The following is a 23,795-nucleotide window of genomic DNA, read 5'->3' on the forward strand; positions in this document are numbered from 1 at the left end:
ATCATATTAATATCTCTTTCAACCTCTTAGGTTATCGATAGCTGCCTTTTTAACACTTCTTTGAAATGATGGGTGCTTTGCAACAGCTAGAAAACTCTTCAAAGTATGCTTCAAAACACAGCCTGTTTTCCTAATTTTCTATTTCATGGCTACATTCTGCTGTGTTTCTTGCACCCACTAAGGAACGAGCAAGCAGTGATTCTTAGGGGTGTGAGGTCAAGGGGTTGCTTACATTGATACCTTTCTCACAACCAAGGTTTGTGAAGAAAGCCTGAAAAAGAATGCCTTGGAATATCTAGATACTTTTGTTGTTCTCTGACACATTCAGGTTTGTATTTCCCTGAAATGCATTAGATTAATAAAACAGACTGCATAGGAAGTAAATCAGCCATAGTGTTATTATTAAGTCCCATGCTGTGGAACATGTTTTGAAATATTGCCTTGTGCCATGTGATGTCCAGGTGACATGAAGGTTATGAACTAGATTTAATAATACACAGGATTTCCAAAAGCTTGTTTTCCAGTGTGCTACTTGAAGTTAGGACCAAACTCCCCTCTCTGATGTGCTCTATCAACTTCCATGAGAAAACTCATTCAGTGCTGTAATCAAAAGGAGGCTTTGGCTTCCCTGGGAACCCAAAATCAGGATGTTGCCATGTTCCCTCCAGGAAACTCGAGCATTGGTCATTATCTTTCTCAGATTGAAAAGTATGTAAAGCAATCATATTTTTTATACCTGTGAACTGCCCCTATTCGAGTAGGTTTGTTCACAAAGAAACAAATGATTTCTACTACATCACTGTTCAAAATACCAGTAGAAACACTGAGGTTAAGTGCTTATTTAGGCTGGAAAGCTGAATAATTGGAGCTGTAGTAGTACAGTCCAAAGCTGATCAATCCTCCTGATACTCAGCTATTTCCTTGAGTAAACTTGCTGGTATTACAGCAGCCCTTTGTAGAGACACCATTCCTCCTTTTCAGCATGTTACACAGAAGGATGCCAGGCATCCAGAATACATTTCATACTGAGAAACATCTGGGGGTTTTAACCAATCTATGTATCTTTTCTTTATGTATTTCTTAATTGTGTGATGTTCAGATGAAACTTGCCACTAGGAAATGACAGGATGAAGCAAAGCATGTGTTGAGCTATGGCTGACAATTGCAGTAAATGGTGCTAGAACAGAGCTTGTCCTTTTCTTCCTCTTTCCCTTTTTCCCTCTTGGTGCAGAGTGTTTATTAGATTTTATCAGTGATTGCAGTTTGTGCAGTAACTTGGTTTTGCTGGTCTTGTCACCAACAACTGTAATTGTCACTTTCTGCTATCAGACTTGTGAGAATGAAGTACAAAGGTAGTTTAATACACAGATGAACTTGGCTGTTGTCCCAGCCAAATAGTGGAATTCACCACTTCTTTCTCACGAAAACTGATGAGGACTCTTTTGTCCGCACTTTTTTTTGAAGGCTGATGGTGTTATTTAAATTGGCTCAATGAAAGTATAATACTTCAAAAATTAGATACAGCAACATTCATTAAGTAGGAAAGATCTGGTTTTGCCATGCATTTCTGTATTTTAGAGCATAACTAAAGAATTTTGGGGCATAGTTTTCAGGGATAACTTTTCCTATTGACGAATATAATAAAGTCATCACAACAGCTGCAAGGGATTGGTTACACTGCTGGAATTTACCCGGGTGTACCCAGGTTTTTTCAATGCATGCTTTTCAAAACAAAACAGTTTGATAGCAGGTGTGACCTTTAACACTGCCTAGCTTTGAAGAACTTAAATCATCATTATTTGTTCAGCACTGAATATATTTTGCAGGTGGAAGAAACAGAGAAATGTAGTTTGGTTTTGATGAGACCAGGGGAGGATGAAGAATGACTGTGTTGGTATTTTTACCCACTTTGTGTAAACCAAATTAGACAAATTTAATTTTAAAGTAGCCCCCATGCAGAAGAACACAATTTAATTTGCTAATATAAACCAGAATTGTCATAGAAGCCTTTGTACAAGTCAGCATAAATACAAAGCCTGTACTAATCGTTGCTGGGTGGCTCTGCTTGCCTGATACTGTTACTCACGGCAGAGCCTATTATGGCACAGACAAAAACAAGTGACTGAATATATATGGAAATTCAGATCTTTACAAATGAAAGCTAGAAATTAATGTTTGAATTACCTTACCAACAGTAAGTATGACTGCTTATACTTTTCTCTCATCTCTCATCAAACCCAGGAGTTTCTGCTGCAGTTTAAAAAATTGTTATTCCCAACACTGTGGCGTTGCCCCCTTTTCCAAACAGTCGTGAAGGCACATTCAGCATGTGCTCTGCCTTGGTGCAAGTTCGTTAAAGGGACTGTCTGTTCAAGCATTTCTCTTCATCCAGAGTCCTGTTACTATTCACTTCAGATTCAAGTTGAGTGAGTTCTGACTTTAGTACCTGGTTTCTGATCTAGCCTGAGTTGGGAAAAGTTAGTTTTGTTCTTGAGGCTGTAGATCAGACAGACAATGGGCAGTCTCCCAAGCCTGACACAACTTCTTTTCAGCCTCGGGAATTTACTGTTCAAAGTAATTTCAGAACTCATTTCAGTTGGGTTTCTCTACATTCTGGCTGCTGGTGAGTCTTTTGTAGTGCTGCTAGCAGCTTTTAGCATCAGTTGGAAAATTGGGTGTATTCTGTACTTCCGGAAGTCAGATTTGTGCACCTAGTCTGAAGGTTGGTGACAATTCATAAATTTAATCTCTTGTGGCTGCATTCAACTGAGAATCTTTGCCTATACCTTTCATTAATCCTTTAGTTACTCTGCAACTAGAGAGAATGGTGAATCTGCTTTTCTCCAATTTTTTTGTAGCTGAAAGGAGCAAATCTTACTCTTGTGTAGCAGTAAACAACTCTTAGTACTTTGAAGAAGAGCAAATTTGATTTCTATGTAGTGGATTAAGTTTTTTCTGAAAATCTCTGAGGAGTCTGAACTGTTTATCTGTGTATGAAAGCATACAAATCTATGCTTTTGGCAACCTCAGTGTGATGTTACTAAGTGATCTGTTTTATGCAGGTACCTGTTTCTTAACTTGGTGCTTTCCATACTTTTTAAAAGAAGTAATATTAAATGTGTCCTTGGTGGTAAAACAAATCCATTACTTAACTGAAGCCGTTGTATGGTTACAGCTTCGGAGTGATTTTGTGTCACATTCTTGAAATGACTTGCAGATTATTTATGAAGTTTTTTTTTAAGTGAAATTTATGTGAGTCTTACTGGTCCAGTAGCTAAGAAATTGAAGTGTGCACTGAACAGTGTTAGATGAGAATAATTTTCACTTGGGTTTGCTACCTCCTTCTCAAAGTAATATACTTTATATTAAACGTTAAAGAAGTAACAAAAACTTGGATAATAATATTTTATAGAGGTATCCTATGTCATTCTACTTCCTGTAGAATCCAGAATTTATGGCCAAAATAATTTTTTGTAAGGAAATTACAAAGGACAACTATGAAGTTTTGTGAATTACAGTCAGAACATGGTGTTGTGGTTGTTTGTTTTCATCATATGCAAACTTTGTCATGATTTTCAGTAGTATTGAATTTTTATCACTTTATTTGATGTCTTGTTGAAAACTGGAAAAGCCTCAGGAATAGTAATCCCAAAAATCAGCTGCATAAAATTCCACTTTTGAAAACCCAGCTGTCTGTAGCTGTAATTATTCTCTGAACAACTTGTTTGCAAAGGCTCAATTGAATATGATTGTGGGCCTTTCAAAATAATTCATATCCTAAAATATCTGATTTTTATAATTTATTTTCTTACTCATGTATGAGAGTAATTAAACAAATTGGTTTGGGCATGCATATTTCATGCATTCTGAATTACTCTCTTCTTTCTCTTCTTTCAGGGCAGTCAGAGCATTCAAGTTACCAAAAAGGTAAGTTTCAGTGCTGTCACAGCTGCGGTTTGTGGAATTATAAAGGTGGTAGATGGAGTGATGGCAAAACTATTATTCCCCATACAAAGCAAGAATAAGGACTATTCAAAGAAAAAAAATAAACATTCAAATTAAATCAGACTTTAAAAGTATTTCTTTAGGCAGTGGGTAGTAAACTTCTGCAGTTGCCATGGGAAACCAGATACTATCAGCAAGGTCAAACAACATTTTAGAAAAATTGATCTGCAGTGGGTCCCTAAATAAACTCTGAAACAAGGAGCCAGTGCCAAGTTCTTTAACATCTCTAAAAACACATCTGTGAATCCTAGGGGAGCAGGAAGGGGATAGAACATGCAGGATATCCAAACTCAGGCTCCATTTAGAGACAGAAAAGCAGTCTCCTCATTAATACTAGGCCAGAATTTTAAAATCTTTGCAGATTTCAGTGCTTCTTGTTTTCAACTATTTTAGACATTTTTATTACAATCTACTAGATACTCCGTGCCTCAGTACTTTTTTGGTTAAGGGTTGCTCTGAGATGTGGCTTGTTTGTATCATCAATAGTGATAAACAAACCTGACAGACAAGTTCTGAAAATTTTGTCGTAGTAGTTTTTAATTATTCCTAAACCCCCATGCAATCTAGAACACTGGGTTTGGATTCTATAGGCTCTGTAGCATGGCAGGGTCAGAGAAAATAACAGAACATTGTATCTAGAACTGTCAGTGCATCAGAATGGCAACAAGAAACCGTCTCAAGTGAAAAGACATTAAAAACAGTCCATCTTTAGGATTTGCTTTCAGTAAAAAGCAGGCCTGTTTGTTAAGTGTCATATAATATGTAAGTATTTGAGTTACAGAAATCTGTGTGTTGATATGATTTGGGTCACACAAATATCTATTATTCATAGTGACCTTTTTACAATACAAAAACTGTATATGGTACATTTCTGTCTCTGTACAAACCTGAGGAGTGGTTGAACCTGAGGACATCTGTATATAGGAGCTGAATTGAAAAGCTTTCACTAGCCACATATTATGCTTAAAATGGGAAAAGAATGGGAAAAGATCCAAAACATTCTCTTTTTTACCTTCTCCTTTTGAAGAAAACATTTGAGGTCTTGGATCACCTTTAGACAAATTGCTTTATAACAGTGGTGCTTTTAGTAGTGCTAAATATAGATTGAATTACTCTATCTCCTAAATATTTTGAATTACTTAGAGCATTAATTTAAAAAAAAAAAACCAACTGAAAACAAATCAAACCTTTTTTAGGTGTGTGAAAAACATCAGGAAGAAATAAATTAATGAAAGCTACATTTTAATGGTACATAGCTAGCTAAAATTAATACCATTCTAACAGACTGAAAACAGTGCAAAATGGCATAAAAAATGTTATTTCACTCAGTGTTAAACTTACATGAGTTCATAATTCAGTGCTGGAATATTTTGGATGAAACAAAACCAAGAAGGTATAAGTGTGGCTGTATGTCTAGGTCATTGCACAAACAAAAAATAGTTTTAATTAGGCATCCAAAAGTGGGAGGTTTTATCCTGATGTAGAAAAGTATTAAAGAATGTGATTAGCAGTAAGGATATCGTTTCTGAATGTGATTCCTCCACCGAGGAATTTATTTAAGTCCATTTTCCCCTTGGACTCAGGCATTTTCAGGCAAGTAGTCGTTTATGCTCAATCTGTCAGGGTGGTGGCTTCCTCTTCACAGAGAAAAAAAAAAAACTAGACTCATGTTATAGCTATTTAATGAATAAAAAAATTAAAAACTTGCCGTTTCTTTAGCCATGTACAGTGGGTTGGCGTTGCGGCTGGTTTTAGGCAACTTGGTTGGAGCTGTAGCCCTCAAGAGCATAAATAATACTCAGACAGGTGAAATTAAAAATAGACTGGTCAGTCCTCTTGTCAGCCCACGTCAGCTTTGCTTATCTTTATTTCAGTATGTAGTAAAAGAAACAAGAGAAATTTGCAGGTGTAAACAAGCACTTCACTGTTTTCTGTATGTGGCTTTATTATCACATTAAACACTTAGGACAGAGTTTCTTTTACAGCTGAAAGAATTTACCCAATTTAACAGTGCTCAGCTGAAAATGGAACCGTAGAGACAACATGTCAAAATGTTGTCTGGCACTAGTGATGAATAGGAAAATCTTTTTGGGTATAAATTTTATGACTTCAGAGCAAATGGCTGTAATAGCTAGTCAGTCTAGCTTGGAATTTAGAAAAACATCTAGTCCTATAAATAGGAAAATTCTATTAGGTCATTTACTTCCCTTCACTTCTACTTTGTGCAGTTGCTCATTTGGCAAGCTGCCCCTTCGTGATTGTCTTTCATGAAAACTTTGACTTCAGATTGCTTTTCAAGCTTTTGCTAATTAACCTGTTGTGTGAGCATGTCAGAATTATTCCATGTTTACTTAATGGGAAATGAAGAAACAGCCAGTGCTTTGGATTTCCTTGCTCCTCAAAGCTGTACTCAGACCCCTAGAGGTGCCTATTTCCACATGCTACGGAAAAACAGGAATAAGCTTGCTCATGCAATTGATTTTGCAGTCAGAGCACTGGGAACCTACTCCTAGACTGGGGAGATGGACAATCCCTCCCTTCTTAGCAGCAGGACAGAAAATTTTGCTTGAGCTGATAATTGTATTGTGATTAATTAGCAAGTTGCTCTTAAAACTGAAAAAGAGCCATAACCTTTCAAGACAGTAGAAATAAGTAAAGGAGCTCTCTGCAGTAAACTTTCATGTTATGCTGCTTGAAGTTGAGGAGGAAATAAGAATGGAGATCTTGATCAATATTTAATGTGTACAAAGACCATTTGTATAGAAGGATTCATAGCCTGTAATTACTTTTCTAATGCCTTTATGGGACTTCCTATACTCTCTTTGCTCCCAGTATTAAACAGTGTTGCTTTTGAAACATAAACTCTATGAATTCAAGTCTTTATTGTAAGAAAAATCATTTAGAAATGAAGATTTCTTGATTGCACTTAATTTTCTGAACATTTCTCTTGAATTAACAAAAATAAAAATATTTTACAAAAATAATGAAAATTAGGTTTGCATGTAACAATTATTCCACTCATAAAATTGAGAATTAACTAGGTGTTAAAATCCAAGGATGGATGTTATGCTGTAAGACTAGACAGTTAATGTTGGTTAGTTTATATATCATGTTGCCAATCCCTTGCATCTTTGAACTATAACAGATTTCATGGATCATGAGTATCTAGGGTTTGAATATTTTTAACAACTATTTTAAAAATAGAGGAAGTGTTTTCTTTGGGTTCTACTTTAAAAAGTAGATCTTTTTCTTTCTTGGATTTTTTCTTTAAAATGCCTAAGTTTAAAAAAGATTCCAAGTAGTGACATTTTCTCTCACTAAATTTTTGACTAATCATCTTTTTCTAGTGGCTTACAATCATGAATAAGCTTGCATTTTTTTGTCAAAATCCTGGGGAAAAATAATAGTCTGATCTGAAAGGCTCTTCAGAGGAGTATGGATAAGTTCTGTGTGCAGCTTTTGTTGCTGTAGCGCCTCTCCCTGCTCCTCTCCCGTAGCTACGCCGCGCTCATCGCTGACTGGCCCGTGGTGGTCCTGGGCATGTGCACTGTGCTCATAGTGGTGTGTGCACTTGTGGGAATATTAGTTCCAGATCTTCCAGATTTCTCTGATCCACTGCTGGTAAGTCAATATCCATCACTTGTCCTGTCAAATAAGTATTTTTTGTTTGCCATGTTTTCCATTTGAACCAGTAAACAGCAAATGCAAGTACAGCAATTGATACAGTATTGAATCTTGACATTGGAGCAGCAAATAATAATACAAAGCTGCAGTTGCCATCAAAAAATATTTCCCACTAGTTTTCATTCTCTCTGCATTTTGCTAGGGTCATGTGTCCTTCAACAGAACTGCTTCAGCTTGAATAATATAAATTCATCCCACTTTTAGATGTACAGCACAGACCATACATTCTAAATCAGGTTTCAAAGAACGAAGGCCTGGATATGTTAAAGGAGAGGGGATTCTAAGTCCCTTCTGAGGATGAAGTGATAGCCATATTGAAAGGATAAAAGTAATTTTTATCAGATTCTTTTTTTACTTATTATGGATTGTCTTAAGCATGAGTAGCTTCCACAATTTTTTATTGAGAATATGGCATTTAATCATTATCCTCAAATAAAAATAAACTGTTCCTGTAAGTTACTGGTATTTATTGTATAGTATGTGTATCTGTACATATCCATATGTTATGGATATTTCTTGAAAACAGCCAAGTTGTTAAAATTGTTTCAAAGTCACTTTAAAAATTATTTAAATATTTGCCTTATTCTTAATTAAGAGTGATAATTGAGATAGAGAAGAGTACTTTGTAGAATGCCCTTCCTCTGAAAACCAAGTGTTGAACATTGGATGGACTAAATCATCTCCTCTCAGGGAGAGCAGTAGGACGTGCAAGAAGTCTTAATCCCTCGTCACTCTCTACAATCAGTCATTATCTTGTCTGACTTGTCATAAAGCATTTTACCTCTAAAAGTAGATGTCTGGAGTAATTATGCTTCATAGTGAAAGTTATCCATCACTTTGATCATGTTTCCACTCTCCTGTTTGAGCTGAAGAATGAAAAGCATTAGTGAAATTTTGTGCTTTTCTCTCCTTAGGGTTTTGAACCCAGAGGGACAGCCATAGGACAGAGACTGGTCACATGGAACAACATGGTGAAAAACACAGGGTACAAAGCAACACTTGCAAACTACCCTTTCAAATATGCAGATGAGCAAGCTAAAAGGTAAGGCTTTATAGTAAAAATACATTTTGTTTTATTGGTGGTTTTGTATGTATAGAGTGCTTTCACCAGTAGGCTCTGAAGTTAATACATATACTGCCACCGATTTCAATAAATACAGAATCTAATATTCTACAGTATTTAAGGCCTTTCATGCCAGGCTAGATATTTCCCATTGCAAGCTTTTTAAAAAAAAATGTATAATTGTACTTTTCTCTATGGATATTTTCAGTGCTGGACTCAGTGTCCTTTCATTTGAAGTCTCTTAATTAAAAATAAAAATTAAATTACTGTTTCAGTTTTTGTATACCAAAATCACATTGGTAAAAATATGTTTTCTCATGTGTAAGAGCTGTTAAGCTGTGTGACTTGTTTGGATGGTGCTTCTTTTAATGATTTCTTTGCTAAGGTAAAATATAACCCTTTGTTCTTATTTAGTCATCAAGATGACAGATGGTCAGATGATCACTATGAAAGAGAGAAGAGGCAAGCAGACTGGAACTTCCACAAGGATACCTTTTTCTGTGATATTCCAAGTAAGTGGAGAAATGATACAAGGAAAGCTAAAAACTTTTGACAGTTCAGAGTTTTTTGAACTCTTCTCTATACTGTATGCCATATTAGGAAGATATTTTTAGCTTAATATATAAACACAATAAATACCTTCTTTCTCCATACAGAAATCTTGTAAAAATTGGACTGAAATGTTTCAAAATCACTTTCAGAATTATTTGAAGATTTGCCTTTTTGGTTCTATTCTACTGGCTCTTTCTCAGGAAAAAAGCCCTGTATTTACTTGAAATGCTTCCTTTAAGTGTTTCCATTTCCTGTAAGGAATTTTATTTGTTCTTAGTACTACTGAACATTGTAAAATCAATGTTTTGTGTGTGGCTAGAGATGTAGTTCTTAATTCGCGTTTGGGAAGAGGTTGTGTTTTGTTCATGCCATTAACTTAATTCTAAAACACCTAAATCAAAATACTCTTCTTGTATATGTCCTAAAGGCATCCACTAATTATATTTTGTACAGAATGTAAGGGTTTATATATGGGGAAAAGAAACCAGACACAAAAAAACCCAACGAAGAAAACATCCCCCTCAAAGAAACAGAAATAAAAATAAAATGTCCCCACCTTAAAGCACTGTAGGCTATGAAGCTGGCTAAGTTAAACTAGAGGACAAAAAACAAAGTCTTTTGACTTTTTACAAGGCACACTGCAGAACTTTGATAGGTCCTGTTCTGGCAGAGAAATATAGATCTTGCCTCTATTCATAGAAGGACCTGAGCTCTTTTGTGGCTACTTCCATATGTGAGCACTGATAAAAGAGCACAAAAACACAATTGTGAACTTATTTGTTTAGATTACTTGATCTAAGAGAGCAATGACCAGGGAAAACCGAGGTGAAGAACAGATTGTTATTCTTTTTTTTCACTTTCAGTACAGTCTTACATCTAAGTGAGAGGATGGTAGCAAGGTCATGATTTCTGCTCCTGTGAACAGAACCAAATTAGCATATCATGAGTGAGGGAGAGCAAATGTACTTGCTACTCTGCTGAGCATTCTTATAGCAGGATTGACTCCTCTTATCCAGGCTGCTGTTCTGCACGGTCTCACTCTCCTCCTTTCCTCTGCTGTTTCTGCATAGTCTTAGTTGTGACAGTCATGAAGAAATTGCATTTCTATGGGAAAATTTGCCAGTCCATTATGTAATTTCCTCTCGACCCATTTTTGTCATTCCTGGTATCTTTCTTTGTCTGCTCCAGGACCTCTAGATTTCAGTTCCCTTGATTGTAAAGCATGGTTGGAGATCATAAATCACTGCCCCTGAGTCTATTCATTGCAGCCTTGTGGAAGGCAAAAATTCTGCAGCTTCACAGCCGTGGGGAAAATTCAGCCTTTTGGGTTTTTGCAATATTTTAATTAATGTGATCATGTTTCTTAACCCAGAGTACCATACTGTGTTAGGCAGTTGTATATATTTGTGTTTGTATATTTGTTTCCATTGTGAGCTCTGCAGACAGATCTCACTGCCACTAAGTAATTATTTCTAATCCTAAATCTGTCTTCTGATAACTGTGATTTAATTTGTAATTTAAGCTCTATGTGTCTAAACTGTGGAATTCTTGAAAATGGCCTCAAGGATATCACAACAATTTCCACTGCAGTCATTTGCTTCTAAAGCAAAGACATTCTTGTAGAAACAGCTTTATAATTATTATTTATATTGCCAAATGACTTACTAAATCAGCCTTTGATTACCATTATCAGTGTACTGCCATTATACTGTGCCAAGAATTTCATAGTTTGCTGATTAGATTTTCTGATTTTTGTTTGTCATATTTCAGAAGATAGTTTGCTTGAATAGAAGTCTGTAGAGCTTCTGAGTGGTGTGTAGTATTGAAGATGCCATATTTACTATAAGCACCTTAAGGAAATGGAAACTTTCATGTGGAGTGAGTCTTACAGATAAACAGCTCATCTTGAAAAGGAGGTGAATTCCCATGACTCGACAAAGATTTCCCATGTGCCATTTGAATGGTGGGATTTTGCCTCAGCCTTTGATACCATGCCCACCCAAACAATCAGTGAAAACCCCCTTCTGTAATTTCAGGTGATCGCTATTCACGAGTGGTGTTTACATCAACAGAAGGAGAGAATTTATGGAATTTGAATGCAATTAAGTCAATGTGCAATGTAGACAACTTGAGGGTAAGTCAATTTGGCATTTGTTTCACTTGCAAATACAGAGCATGCATTTGAAACCTTATTTTGCTTCCCACTGCTATCCAGTAGCTATGAGAGGACTTTATGTGGTTCAACTCCTGTCAGATGATCAGTCAGCATGTACATGCAGTTAAAAAACAACTTTCAATTTGTAGATCAGGTTATATACTGGGGAATATCTTTAAGTTTTCTACTAACAGCATCCAGAAATGGGTAGAATAGGGTTGCTCTCTTAACTTCTACTGTGTATTTCCATATAGAATATTATTCTATGGAGTTTTGTTCTTGGGTCCCAGCAAATAATTGATTTTTCTTGCGTTTTCACCTCCAGATTGAACTAATTATAATCTCATAATATATGCATTTTTCTTTTGACACCCAGTGGATCACTCAAAGTAATTTTTTGGTTTTTGTTAGTTTAGAATAGGCTGTAAATGGGCAGCAAAGGAACTTAGGTAAAATAGCTTGTCGTGGTTTGAGAGGAAATGAGTTTTTGGGAGGTGGTAGTGGTCAAACCAATAGGTGCTCAGATGTGGATATTGGCACCTGGTTTGACCATTGAGGATATGGATACGCCTCTGAGAACACAGGGGTTAAAAGCGAGGAGCTCTCAGGGGAACGTTCTCTTGCTTCCGGTCGGTGGAGAAGGTCAGACCTCCCCTGCCCAGCTTCGGGCTGGGCAGGGGAGGGGTAAGCCACGCGGCCGAGGGAGGTGGGCCGGAGCCTTGGGCAGAGGACGGGAGGCGATGGTTTAGACAAGAGTGAGTTCCCCACAGATTATGGAAGGGTGGAAGAACTCAGAAAGGTGGCGGGCAGCCCCCCCCCCCCCCCCTCGGGAGAGAGAGAGAAAGAGAGAGGTGCCAGTGCTATCTTGAAACTTGATAAGCACCGGCCTGGCCGAGGAAGAGAAGGGGGGGGGCCGACAAGGGAAGAGTGCCCGGTGAGCTAGTGTGGGAGTTCAAAATGAGCAGAGACTGTGATTTTAACCCTTCTGTGGGACGATGGAAACCTTATAAATGCTGATCCTCCGGGAGTCGAGGGAGGAGAGAGACGGATAAGAGGAAATGTGCAAGTGTGATGAGAGCTGTGCAAGTGAAGAACGACTGAGAGATGTTGAGAAAATCCTAAGTGGAGGAGATGATGGAGTGGCTTTTGGCTGGACTTTTCTTGTATAGCCATGGACAGAACCTTTCCTGTAATACAGAGACTGCATTTTAGGGGGAGGCGGTGCCAAAGGAGTGATGTGAGCGGAGACGACAGGTGATGAAGTGATGGTGAGACCCCTCAGCCCCAGGGGGTGAAATACTGGGGGGGACTGGTGTCCCGAAAAGGTGAGAGACTGTCGTTTTCTTCTGGAACTGGGCAAGGCATCCTTGAAAGGGGAAACCCTAAAAGCAGCTCTGGTCCATGTGCAGTGGTGAGAGCACTGAACATGGAAGGAAGAAGTCACGACGTGTGGTGCTGAGTGACGGGGATTTGCCTGTGGTAGCACAAGAGGGGCTCTTCTCTCCTCGATGAAATGAGAGGTGATTGTCGGAAGGGTGGAGATGGACTGAGTTGATTATCTGAAGGGTGATGGACTGGGAAGAGATCTAAGGTTTTGTGTCATTCTGTGGAAATTGAGTGGGGGGAGGAGAAATGTTTAAAAGGTTTTTCATTCTGCTCTGTGTGTTAATTTTATTGTAGTTATATGATAATAAAGTTTTTTTCCTTGTTTACAAGTCGAGGCCTGCTTTGCTCTGTCTCTGATCGCATCTCACAGCGGACACCAGGGAAGAATAGGTTTTCATGGGGGCACTGGCATTGGGCCAGCGTCAAACCATGACATAGCTAGAGATATTAATTTTCATTTAAACTTTACTTTATCTGTAAAATATAAGCTTGTCATTTCCTGGAGCGAACTCCTTTGAACTTCTGAGTAACAATGAACTTTTGGTTCACATACTGATGACTTTGCATGGAATGAAACAATGTGCTTTTCATCTGTTAATACTGAACAAATTATTTCCACTTTGCTCTTCTCCAAAACAAAAATAATCAAAGACAACTTAATTCATATTTCTCATTTATTTAACGAGAAATATTTTCATTATTAGATTGATCATTGCCTATTAGACAACTGTATAAATGTAGCAAATTCCCAAACTGTTTTCTCTATAACAGCCATCATTTGCTGGCTTAAAATGTTGAACTGTAGTGGCACATTGTAGTGGAACTGTAGTGGAACATAGTGGAACTGTAGTGGAACATCCCTTGGCAGTCTGCTGACTGGCATTTTGTCCTGGTTGGCTCCCTTGTTGGAAGTGAGTTTTGTCCTCACATACTTGTTAAATGTTCCTTATTTCCCCATCAGAGATGACTGCACTGACACGATGGCTCATGTGGTTTTATCCCTTTATTCTTGCAATCAGAACGAGCCAGGTGAGCAAGAGTACAGGATCTAAAGCAGCCCAGCTCAGTTTTCAATGAGCTGAGCTAGGGAGTCATCACATCACTAGTTCAATCAGGAGATCCAGGGCAGAATAACCTTTAACAAGAGTAAAAATTGAGGCTGAGGGAGGAGATGCTAATCTGCGCATTTACTGTAGAAGTTCAGTCGCACAGGCAGCTGATGCAGGTAAATCCCAGGTAGTGCAGATCGTTGCAAAGCAATGCAGTCTGAATTAAAAAACATCATTCTGCTTAAAAGAAGATAGTTAATTACCTCTGAAGAGTATCTCTCTAATGATTGCATTACTATTGAGAATTGTTTCTTTTGTTCCTCTCCATCTGCTCACCTTGATAAAAATGTATTATATCAAAGACAGCTATACCTTCTGAGGGAAGGATGAAACTACTGTACTGTACAACAAACAAGGCCCATAAAACTAGCTCTTCCTTTGAAGTAAGAACATTTCAGAAAATGAAATGTTTGATGTGTCATCTATACCCACACCTGTGTAGATATTTATAAAGAATATTATTGTAAATATTGGTCTTGCAGATCTTTTTTTTTGTAAATTACTTAGGAATAAAGTAATTTAACACCTCAGCTGAGCAGAACAACAGAACATCATGGTAGCAGCATTGATTTTTAGCTAGTTAGTATGGAAAACAAATATGGTTAGGTTTTTGTATTTTTGCTGGTCTGTGCATATAAATTTATTTTAAAAATTAGATACTCGGGGCTCAGAAAGGGATGCAGTATTTTTTCATAGTTTCTTTTTAAATGCTTGTTACTTACAAATAACATTTTAAATTATTTGAACACTTTCTGGCAATTTTAAGTACTTCTAACACTTTTTAGAACTCACAAAGTGCTTTAGGATATGATTCCAAGCAGAATGAAACTTCACTGATGTATGGCTGATTGTTTATTCTCAAGAGTATAGCATGAGATAATAGAAGAGAATGAACAGTTCTTAGACTGGAAAGAAAAAAAACACCTCAGTGCATCTTCAAATAATACTCTTAAACACTTTTGCCAATTCTGTGCTGCTGTGAAAAGTCTGTATACTAGCTGGTTTAGTCTGCTGCATGTAAGAGGATACTGATCAAAAGCAATGTGTGTGGAAATAAGAATTTAATATGTTAATGCCAAATGTTAACATAAACTGAATTTTCATAATTTAAAGTAATTTCTTGGATTGTTTTTTTTTTTTTGTTACTGAATATTTCAGACTGTTACTTTAAATTGGATTTGTCTCCCTGTCTGTCTTTATACAGATCAGATCCCATTCCCAGTTTGGTGATCTCTGTCAGAGAGCCACTGCTGCTTCCTGCTGTCCCAGCTGGACACTGGGCAACTATATTGCTATTCTGAACAACAGGTCATCATGTCAGAAAATTGTCGAACGGGATGTCTCTCACACCCTAAAGCTGCTTCGCACTTGTGCCAAATACTACTACAACGGGACCCTAGGGCCGGACTGCTGGGACATGAATGCCAAAAGGAAGGACCAACTCAAGTGTACAAACGTGCCTCGCAAATGTACCAAGTACAATGCTGTTTACCAGATCCTTCACTACCTAGTGGACAAGGATTTCCTAAGCCCAAAGACAGCTGACTATGTATTACCAGCTTTAAAATACAGCATGCTCTTCTCTCCCACAGAGAAAGGGGAAAGCATGATGAGTATTTACCTAGATAACTTTGAGAACTGGAATGCTTCTGATGGTGTAACAACCGTCACAGGGATTGAGTTTGGAATAAAACATAGGTTGTTTCAAGATTACCTGTTGATGGATACTGTGTATCCTGGCATAGCCATTGTAATTGTCCTGTTAGTTATGTGTGCGTACACCAAGTCCATGTTTATCACGCTGATGACTATGTTTGCTATTATTAGTTCCTTGATTATTTCTTATTTTCTCTATCGGGTAGTATTCAATTTTGAGTTCTTTCCATTTATGAATCTCACAGCACTGATTATCCTTGTTGGGATTGGAGCAGATGATGCTTTTGTATTATGTGATGTTTGGAACTACACAAAGTTTGATAAACCTCATGCTGGAACCTCTGAGACAGTGAGCATCACATTGCAACATGCTGCTCTTTCCATGTTTGTCACGAGTTTTACAACCGCTGCTGCCTTCTATGCTAATTATGTCAGCAATATCACAGCAATCAGGTGTTTTGGTGTTTATGCTGGCACTGCCATTCTGGTGAATTATGTTTTGATGGTTACATGGCTACCTGCTGTAGTTGTATTACATGAACGATACCTTGTCAATATTTTCAGTTGCTTTAAGAAACCTCAGCAGAGGGTATGCAACAACAAAAACTGCTGGACAGTGTTGTGCCAAATGTTCCACAAGATTATTTTTGCAGTCTCAGAAGCATCCAGGATATTTTTTGAGAAAGTTTTGCCATGCATTGTTATCAAATTTCGGTATATTTGGCTTTTCTGGTTCCTTGCCTTAACAATTGGTGGAGCATACATTGTGTGTGTAAATCCAAAGATGAAACTGCCGTCGTTGGAGCTGTCAGAGTTTCAGGTATTTAGGTCTTCTCACCCATTTGAACGATACGATGCAGAATACAAAAAACTTTTTATGTTTGAACGTGTCCACCACGGAGAAGAGCTCCACATGCCGATTACCGTCATCTGGGGTGTCACACCTGAGGATAATGGTGACCCATTAAACCCCAGAAGTAAAGGAGAGCTGCAGCTAGATACCAGTTTTAATATTGCTAGCCCAGCTTCACAGGTTTGGATTTTACGTTTCTGTCAAAAGTTAAGAAATCAAACCTTTTTTTATCAGACAGAAGAACAAGACTTCACAAGCTGCTTCATTGAAACATTTAAGCAGTGGATGGAGAATCAAGACTGTGATGAGCCATCTCTTTACCCCTGCTGCAGCCACTGGAGCTTTCCATACAAACAAGAAGTTTTTGAATTATGTATCAAGAGAGCTATAATGGAGCTAGAAAGAAGCACAGGGTACCATTTAGATAGCAAAACCCCAGGGCCTCGCTTTGACCTTAATGACACCATCAGGGCAGTGGTGTTAGAGTTCCAAAGCACCTATGTCTTCACACTGGCTTATGAGAAAATGCATCAGTTCTACAAAGAGGTGGACTCATGGATTTCAAGTGAGCTTAGTTCTGCTCCTGAAGGTCTTAGCAATGGTTGGTTTGTGAGTAACCTTGAATTTTATGATCTTCAGGACAGTCTTTCTGATGGTACTCTGATTGCCATGGGCCTTTCAGTTGCCGTTGCATTTAGTGTAATGCTTCTTACAACTTGGAACATAATCATAAGCCTTTATGCAATACTTTCAATAGCTGGAACTATTTTTGTCACTGTAGGTTCTCTGGTTCTTCTTGGGTGGGAGCTGAATGTGTTGGAATCTGTCACAATCTCGGTGGCTGTTGGCTTGTCAGTGGACTTTGCTGTTCATTATGGAGTTGCTTATCGTTTGGCCCCTGACCCTGACCGAGAGGGAAAGGTCATTTTTTCTTTAAGCCGTATGGGTTCTGCTATTGCAATGGCTGCCTTGACTACATTTGTTGCTGGGGCAATGATGATGCCCTCAACAGTGTTGGCATACACTCAGCTTGGCACTTTCATGATGCTTATAATGTGCATTAGTTGGGCTTTCGCAACGTTCTTCTTCCAGTGCATGTGCCGATGTCTTGGGCCCCAGGGCACTTGTGGCCAGATCCCACTACCAAAAAAACTGCAGTGTAATGCTTTCTCTCAGGCCTTTTCAGGAGCCCAAGGGAGCAGAAGTCAAAACAGATCACATCCTGTTAACAAGTACCAGCTGGACTCCAGAAGCCAAAAACCAGAAATGGAGCATGAGCACTATGAGCTTGAACCTCTGGCATCACAAACCAGAATCTGTAACCCTGCAGAGAAAGTGACATATGAAGAAACTCATATCTGCTCAGAGCTCTTCAGCAGCAGGCCCCAAAACTCGTGTGTGCCTATGCATCCAGCCTATAATAGTGAAGTGAGTAAAAGCATCAAAAACGTTGCTAATTCATCTGTGCTCCAGACCTCTATTGACCAACACACCATATGCCCAGTTTTACCTCAGAACAGGCAGTGTAGCTGTCCTGATGCATATAAGCAGGTGACAGTGAAGTGGAGTCCACACTCCTGTCAGCAGTTAAGTGATACCTTCTGTTACCAGTGTTCTCCCTCCTCAGGGACCGTGCAGATCCAAAGCTGTGTAGCTCCTGTAAATGCATTACAGCAAGCTGCTGAGGGTTACCTTCATCCAGTCCAGCATATCTTCCACTGCGGCTGCCTTCAAGGAAGACTCAAAAGAACGATGACACAAAACTCTCTGCCTAAAAATTTTTTCCTCCAGTCCGTGCAACAATTCCAGGCACATCAAAGAATAAACAGGACAGATACACATGCTCATCAAAACCCAGAGGAAAATGTAAGAACTGTTCCAAAGGTGATGAGCTCCTCACAGTTCCTCTGCCAAAAAGCAGCACCTCTAATAGTGTGTTGTTCTGAATGTGAGAACAGCGTCTCAAATAACCAAAAGGGATTCTGTCAGCAGACAGACAAGTATGATGAAAAGGGTGGTACAGAAGCAAACGGGGTGGAAAGCAAGAAAGCCTCTCTGTCAAAGCAGAAAAAGAAAGCTGAGAGCAAGATAGATAAGCGTTCTTTGCAGAATGACCAAGTTTTGAAAGTAGACCAAAATGATAAAAAACACCTGCTGACCAGGTCAGTGAGAGAGGATCGCTCCAAGGGTTGCCATGAAATTTCACACTGTTGTGGCAAGGCAATTGCAGTGAAGTGCAATTCTGTTGACTGTCAAATGCCAAACATTGAAGCCAATGTGCCTCCTATGTTAATGCGCCCAGAACTTTCCAATGAAAGTTTGTTAATAAAAACACTATAATAAACCTTTAAATTGGCAATCCTGCGTCTTTCTTTTAAAAGTAAGTTTAAAGCACTAGAAAGGAAAATCCTGAATAAATATGAATTATAATTTGCCTTTTGGAATGAAAAATATATTTTATAGAGGAATAACAGTTATACATTTCATAAAGCCATTACATGTAGTAAAACCTGATGTTGTCCAGAATGCTTTTTTGCTGTAACTCCTAAGGTGGATTATGCTTCATTTAGGTTTTGTTCCAGGGCATTAGTATTTGATTTCTCCTTATAAACCATCTCAAGAAATAAAGCATTACAAAGAAACTCTCCCTGTAGTGAAGCCAGGGCTTGTGAGATCAATAATGTTTGGGGCAGACTGAGATTGCCACATTTCCTGGGTACATGATTTACCTTTATTCTTCTGCTGCCTTGGCAGGCTTCTGCACATTTTGAAACAGCAGCAGAACTGTAACTCTGTTCTTTCAGGATTGTTTGACAGACCAGCTCTGCAGGGTAGCCTGTTTGGGGAATATTTTTAACTCTTCATCCTACCAAATCTAAAGTAAAGCTCCTGGAGGTCTACAACATTTGCACTGCCTGTGTTGCATTTCTGTACATATAGTGCAGTAAAACATTTTAAACTGCCTTTTTGTCAGTTACTGTATAGACTTTACCATTACATACCAGAGAATACAGGTGGAAACAATAGTCAGTGAACATTATTGACTTCTCAGTGATGACAACAAAAATACAGTTTATGCAGCTAACAGATGTATGTAAAATCAGAACTTTTAAAATTGGATGGGAAGTGCCTTGCAATACTAAAGTTTTTCCCACAGAGTTAATCTACTGTGGAGAAAGGCGTAGTTAATGCACAGGCTCTAGACTTACTGCCAACAGTAAGTATCAGATTAAATCAACTCAAAAGGCTCAGAAACATAAATTAAAATACTGTGTTTTGAGTGTTCTATCTGGAGAAGTTCCCAGATAAAGTTATAAATGCTGAACTAAACCATGTTGGATTTTGGATGTTGTATCTGTGTAAGTACAGAGTTTAGTCACATGATAGCTGTAGGTAATCATGGGAATATTTGCTGGTCTTATCATTCCAGGAGGGTGGATTTGAGAGCTGGAACTGTGTAGCGTGTCATAATTTCTGAGTATCTTAATGACAAATCGCTCTTCATTTCATCGCTTGGTTATGCTGATGATGTTGATTTATGAGACACAGAAGATAGATTTCATGGGCTGATGTGATATCACGTACTTGGTGTGTAATGAATGGATCACTGGAGGAAAAGCTAATTCTGTCCTAGTGTTCATGTTGGAGGCATACAGAAGGTTCACATCACGCAACAAACCACTTTGGTTTGGCTAGGAGTAGTGATGTTGGTGCTTATATGTCCCAGTGACTGGAAGAGGTTGAAATCTACGGAAAAACCTAAATTAGTTTTACGTGGTTAAAGAAGAGTATCATTCTTTCTTAGTTATAAAATAAAACTCAGTTACCTTGGAACTTCTCACTCAGTTTAGAACCTGATACTTTAGCTTGTAATGGGAGTTTTCTGTGCACTACAGACACTATTGTAAGCTAACACCTGCAGTGCTAGCAATCTAAAGAAATTTAAGGGAATAAGAAATAAACTGGACTGTTGCTGTTGTCCAGCTTTTTTCCTGCCCACCACACCTGCTTGAGTGTAGTTTGTCAGACCTTGTCAAAGCAGCATGTAATGCTTACCACAGTGCCTGTCACATGAGCTGTCATTCACAGCTTTGAGACATGGGCCTTCAGGGAGGTCCTCAGCCAATGCATCTACAGAACAGGGAACTTTGTCAGCTGATGAGCTCAAAATTAGATTTTTCCCTAAACCAGTTTTCCATCCTGCATTCTGGGTAGGGAAACCACTTTTGAATGCTTGTATTAATAACTGGCTTTGAAATGGTGATGTAAGTGATAGAGATTATTGTTATGTTTTCATAATGATTTATATATTCATATGTTCTTAAAGGCTGATACAGTAGTAAAATGGGGCAGATAAGGAGTTGTGCTGTAATTCACTCTTAGGAAAGATTAAAATGAACTAATGTGCTTGGCTAGTGAGCCAAGGATCACTACCTGTATCTGCCTTTTGTTGTTGCAGTAGTATTAATCAAGTTATAATAAGCAGCTAAGCTCAGCTGCATGAGCAGCCTCTAGGCTGACTGACAAAAGCTCACAGCCAATGGGAGCTTTCCTAGGATGCAGACATCTTATGGGTTCAGAGTCTAGGGACACAGAGATAGACCAATGATCTGCCCCAACCCGAGAGTTTGGAAGGGGATAAAAGGGGTGCAAGACACAGTAAATGACGCTGTTGTCTGATGACCAAAAGGGAGTTTGTCGTGTGTTACTTCTCAGACATACAAACATCAAGGATGCTACTGTAATAGTTTGTGATTTTGCCACTTCCTCTGTGCAAACTGCTTTATCTTTTCCAAATCAGTTAGCTGGACAAGGAGCAATCGCTGGCTTAGATAAGTTTGATAGTTATGGATGTAGCACCCTGTGTGTGCGCTCCATCTTTGTCAATTTAGGTGTAGACTCTAAAACCCAAGCCAGTGCAACTCCTGGAGAGTAGAAGAGAATAGGAATTGGTTCGAGACAGATGAAGGTAGATGAGGGTGTGCATTTCTCCATCCCTAGAAAATCCAGGAGAGAAATAAATAAATAAATGCTAATAATTAAGTTTTTACAGGCTACTGGGAGCGAGCAAGGATAGGTGGAATTCTGTTCCACTCCAGGAAATTTTAACAAGAACCATTACATGCTGCTGAGACATCTCTCCAAGACTTGCCAGTGATGGCCAAGTCCCAAGGGAAGCTGATTACGTAAAAATACTGAAATTTCCATTAACTAATTTGCTGTCACTGAGGTTTTGCCTTGCTTTGGGGTTGCATGGAGATGTGGATGTGTGCATACCACACAGACTGGCTCAGTGAGGTGCTTCTCCTGTAGGCTGCCCAGGTGGGCTGAGAGCCCTGCCACTGGCTTGCTCTTCCTCTGGGAAGTAACGTGGTCCTGGATTTGGAAGATGCAGATTATTTCCATGAATAATCCATGCTGGGATGTTTGGGAATTGTTCTGCCAGTGATGATACATGTAGCTTGAGACATAACAGGTGAGCTCTCTGCCTTTCCAAAGTCTAGGAAAAACTTGACAATAACTTGTACATGTTACAAGAGTCTTTAGAGTGACATCTCTTTGAGTATTCAAGGAAGGAAAGAAACTTTATGTGAGAAGACAGTGGTCTCTTTGTGGGTCTTAAGTTGCTGGTATGCTTTCTTCAGGAATAAAGACTACAAGCCAGAATCTTCCCAAGAGTGGGGCTTGTATCTGAGACCAACTCACTCAAATTTGCAGGGGGAAAAAAATTATATTTAACATAATAGATACCTTAGTTATCTGTATTGTTTTTAGGACCTGTGTTCTTCAAGTCATAATCACATTTATAGTTTGGGCAATACATTAATCAGTTTAACAAAAAGATTAAAAAATTTACAGTAAGTTCTTTAAAATATTAAACCTGGCTCAATATATAATCACTGGAAATGCAGCTACCTCATACAGAGGACTGAGGGGTGGGTAGTTAGCTGATAGAGTAACATAAAGGAGTTTTAAATTACTGTTTCATTGTTTGTGTTTTTAAAGAAAATTAAAATCCATCTTTTTACCATCACCCATAATCACTTCAATTTGGTCTTTTTGAACTGATGTGGGAGAATCGCTTTGAAGTGCTTTGAATTAGGAATACCCCTCATATTGCCAGATGGAGTCCTGGCAGTTAGTCTAAGAGAGCTCTAAAAATACAGGTTGACAAATGACAAAAATTTTAGCACTGTAAGAAATGTCAAATGTGATAAAATTTGAATATATTTTATTTATACAAAGCATGTTATACTACTTAATGCAAGTAGCAGATGGGTGATTCAGGCCAGAATCACACTGACTTCATTGAATTGGACCTTAAATTTTTTCCACGTGCTGGCAAGGTGTATTAAATTTTACTTCTGCCAATAACATCTGAAGTGTCTCTACATGCAGCATTTGATTTATGATGGTGAGCTGGGACACCATCCTACTAAGTGTCACATATTCCCACAGTGCAAAACAAGGCTTGCCTTTGCAATAAAAAGCTCAGCCTGGAGAAGTTACATTCTGGAAGAAAGGCGAGAGCTTTTCTGAGTTCATAACAGATCTCTGCAGACTCATGAATTTGGATCTGGTGTCACCACTGCAGAGCTACCCTCACTTTAACTGTGTTATCCTTTGATTCACTCACTTTATCAGAAAAGGGTCTCTGAGGTCTGCAGAGCCTGTGACATAGATCACGCACAGATTAGAGAGGCTGCAGCTTTTAGGTAGTACTGTCTGAATACTAAGTAGTCTGAAACCAAGGACTCTTGACTTTGTTGTTTCCCTTTATTTGGCAGCCTGTATTCCAGGAGTCTTTCCTAAGATCCCCACTTCAGAAAGTTGCATGGAGTCAGGTGTTTCCTGGAGACATGTAATTATGGGTATTTTGGTACACCTGAAATGTATTAAAGGTAACATGTCCAGCTTGGGTTTGGATTCCGTTACTTGAAGTTTTGGTCAGTGTCACTTCACCTGAAAATGGATAGACATATTCCAGAGGAGTGGCTGCTTGTTGCTTTTATTTAAATTCTGTTAGTTAGAAATGTATGTTGAGTCTAGTTCCCAAGCTATTAATTTAAAACTGATGCCCATCTGTCTTAAAAGCAGCAGGATAGCACTTGCTGTCTTGCTGAGGGCTGGCTACAATTGGTGGCAGTGTTCAAAGTTGAACCCTTCCAGCAGCGAGTCTTTAGAGCAGATGGATGGCTTTGCTTTGAGGCCTAAACAAACTTTCTTAAACCCTTGAAAAGCCTTAACCAAAACTGTCTGTATATTAATCTTAATGGCAATTCTAGAAACATTTCTCTGTGGCTTAGGAAAGGAGCGGATCATGGCTGACTT

At 38.5% G+C, this 23,795-nt stretch overlaps 1 protein-coding gene across 6 annotated transcripts in view; it reads left to right on the forward strand.

Moving 5' to 3' along the window:
• The window catches only part of DISP1 (dispatched RND transporter family member 1), an 83,506-nt gene extending 64,691 nt beyond the window's left edge, over nucleotides 1-18,815 (forward strand). For all 6 annotated transcript variants that reach the window (XM_038130891.1, XM_038130892.1, XM_038130895.1 and 3 more), the window contains 6 exons: nucleotides 3,898-3,927; nucleotides 7,503-7,626; nucleotides 8,604-8,731; nucleotides 9,167-9,264; nucleotides 11,341-11,438; nucleotides 15,159-18,815. In XM_038130891.1, coding sequence (XP_037986819.1) covers nucleotides 3,898-3,927; nucleotides 7,503-7,626; nucleotides 8,604-8,731; nucleotides 9,167-9,264; nucleotides 11,341-11,438; nucleotides 15,159-18,803 — 4,123 coding nt within the window. In that variant the 3' untranslated portion in view covers nucleotides 18,804-18,815. The remainder of the gene's footprint in view (nucleotides 1-3,897; nucleotides 3,928-7,502; nucleotides 7,627-8,603; nucleotides 8,732-9,166; nucleotides 9,265-11,340; nucleotides 11,439-15,158) is intronic.
• Nucleotides 18,816-23,795: the final 4,980 nt, after the last annotated feature.

This window comes from Motacilla alba, chromosome 3, assembly GCF_015832195.1.
Source record: "Motacilla alba alba isolate MOTALB_02 chromosome 3, Motacilla_alba_V1.0_pri, whole genome shotgun sequence".
In the NCBI taxonomy this organism is placed as follows: domain Eukaryota; kingdom Metazoa; phylum Chordata; class Aves; order Passeriformes; family Motacillidae; genus Motacilla; species Motacilla alba.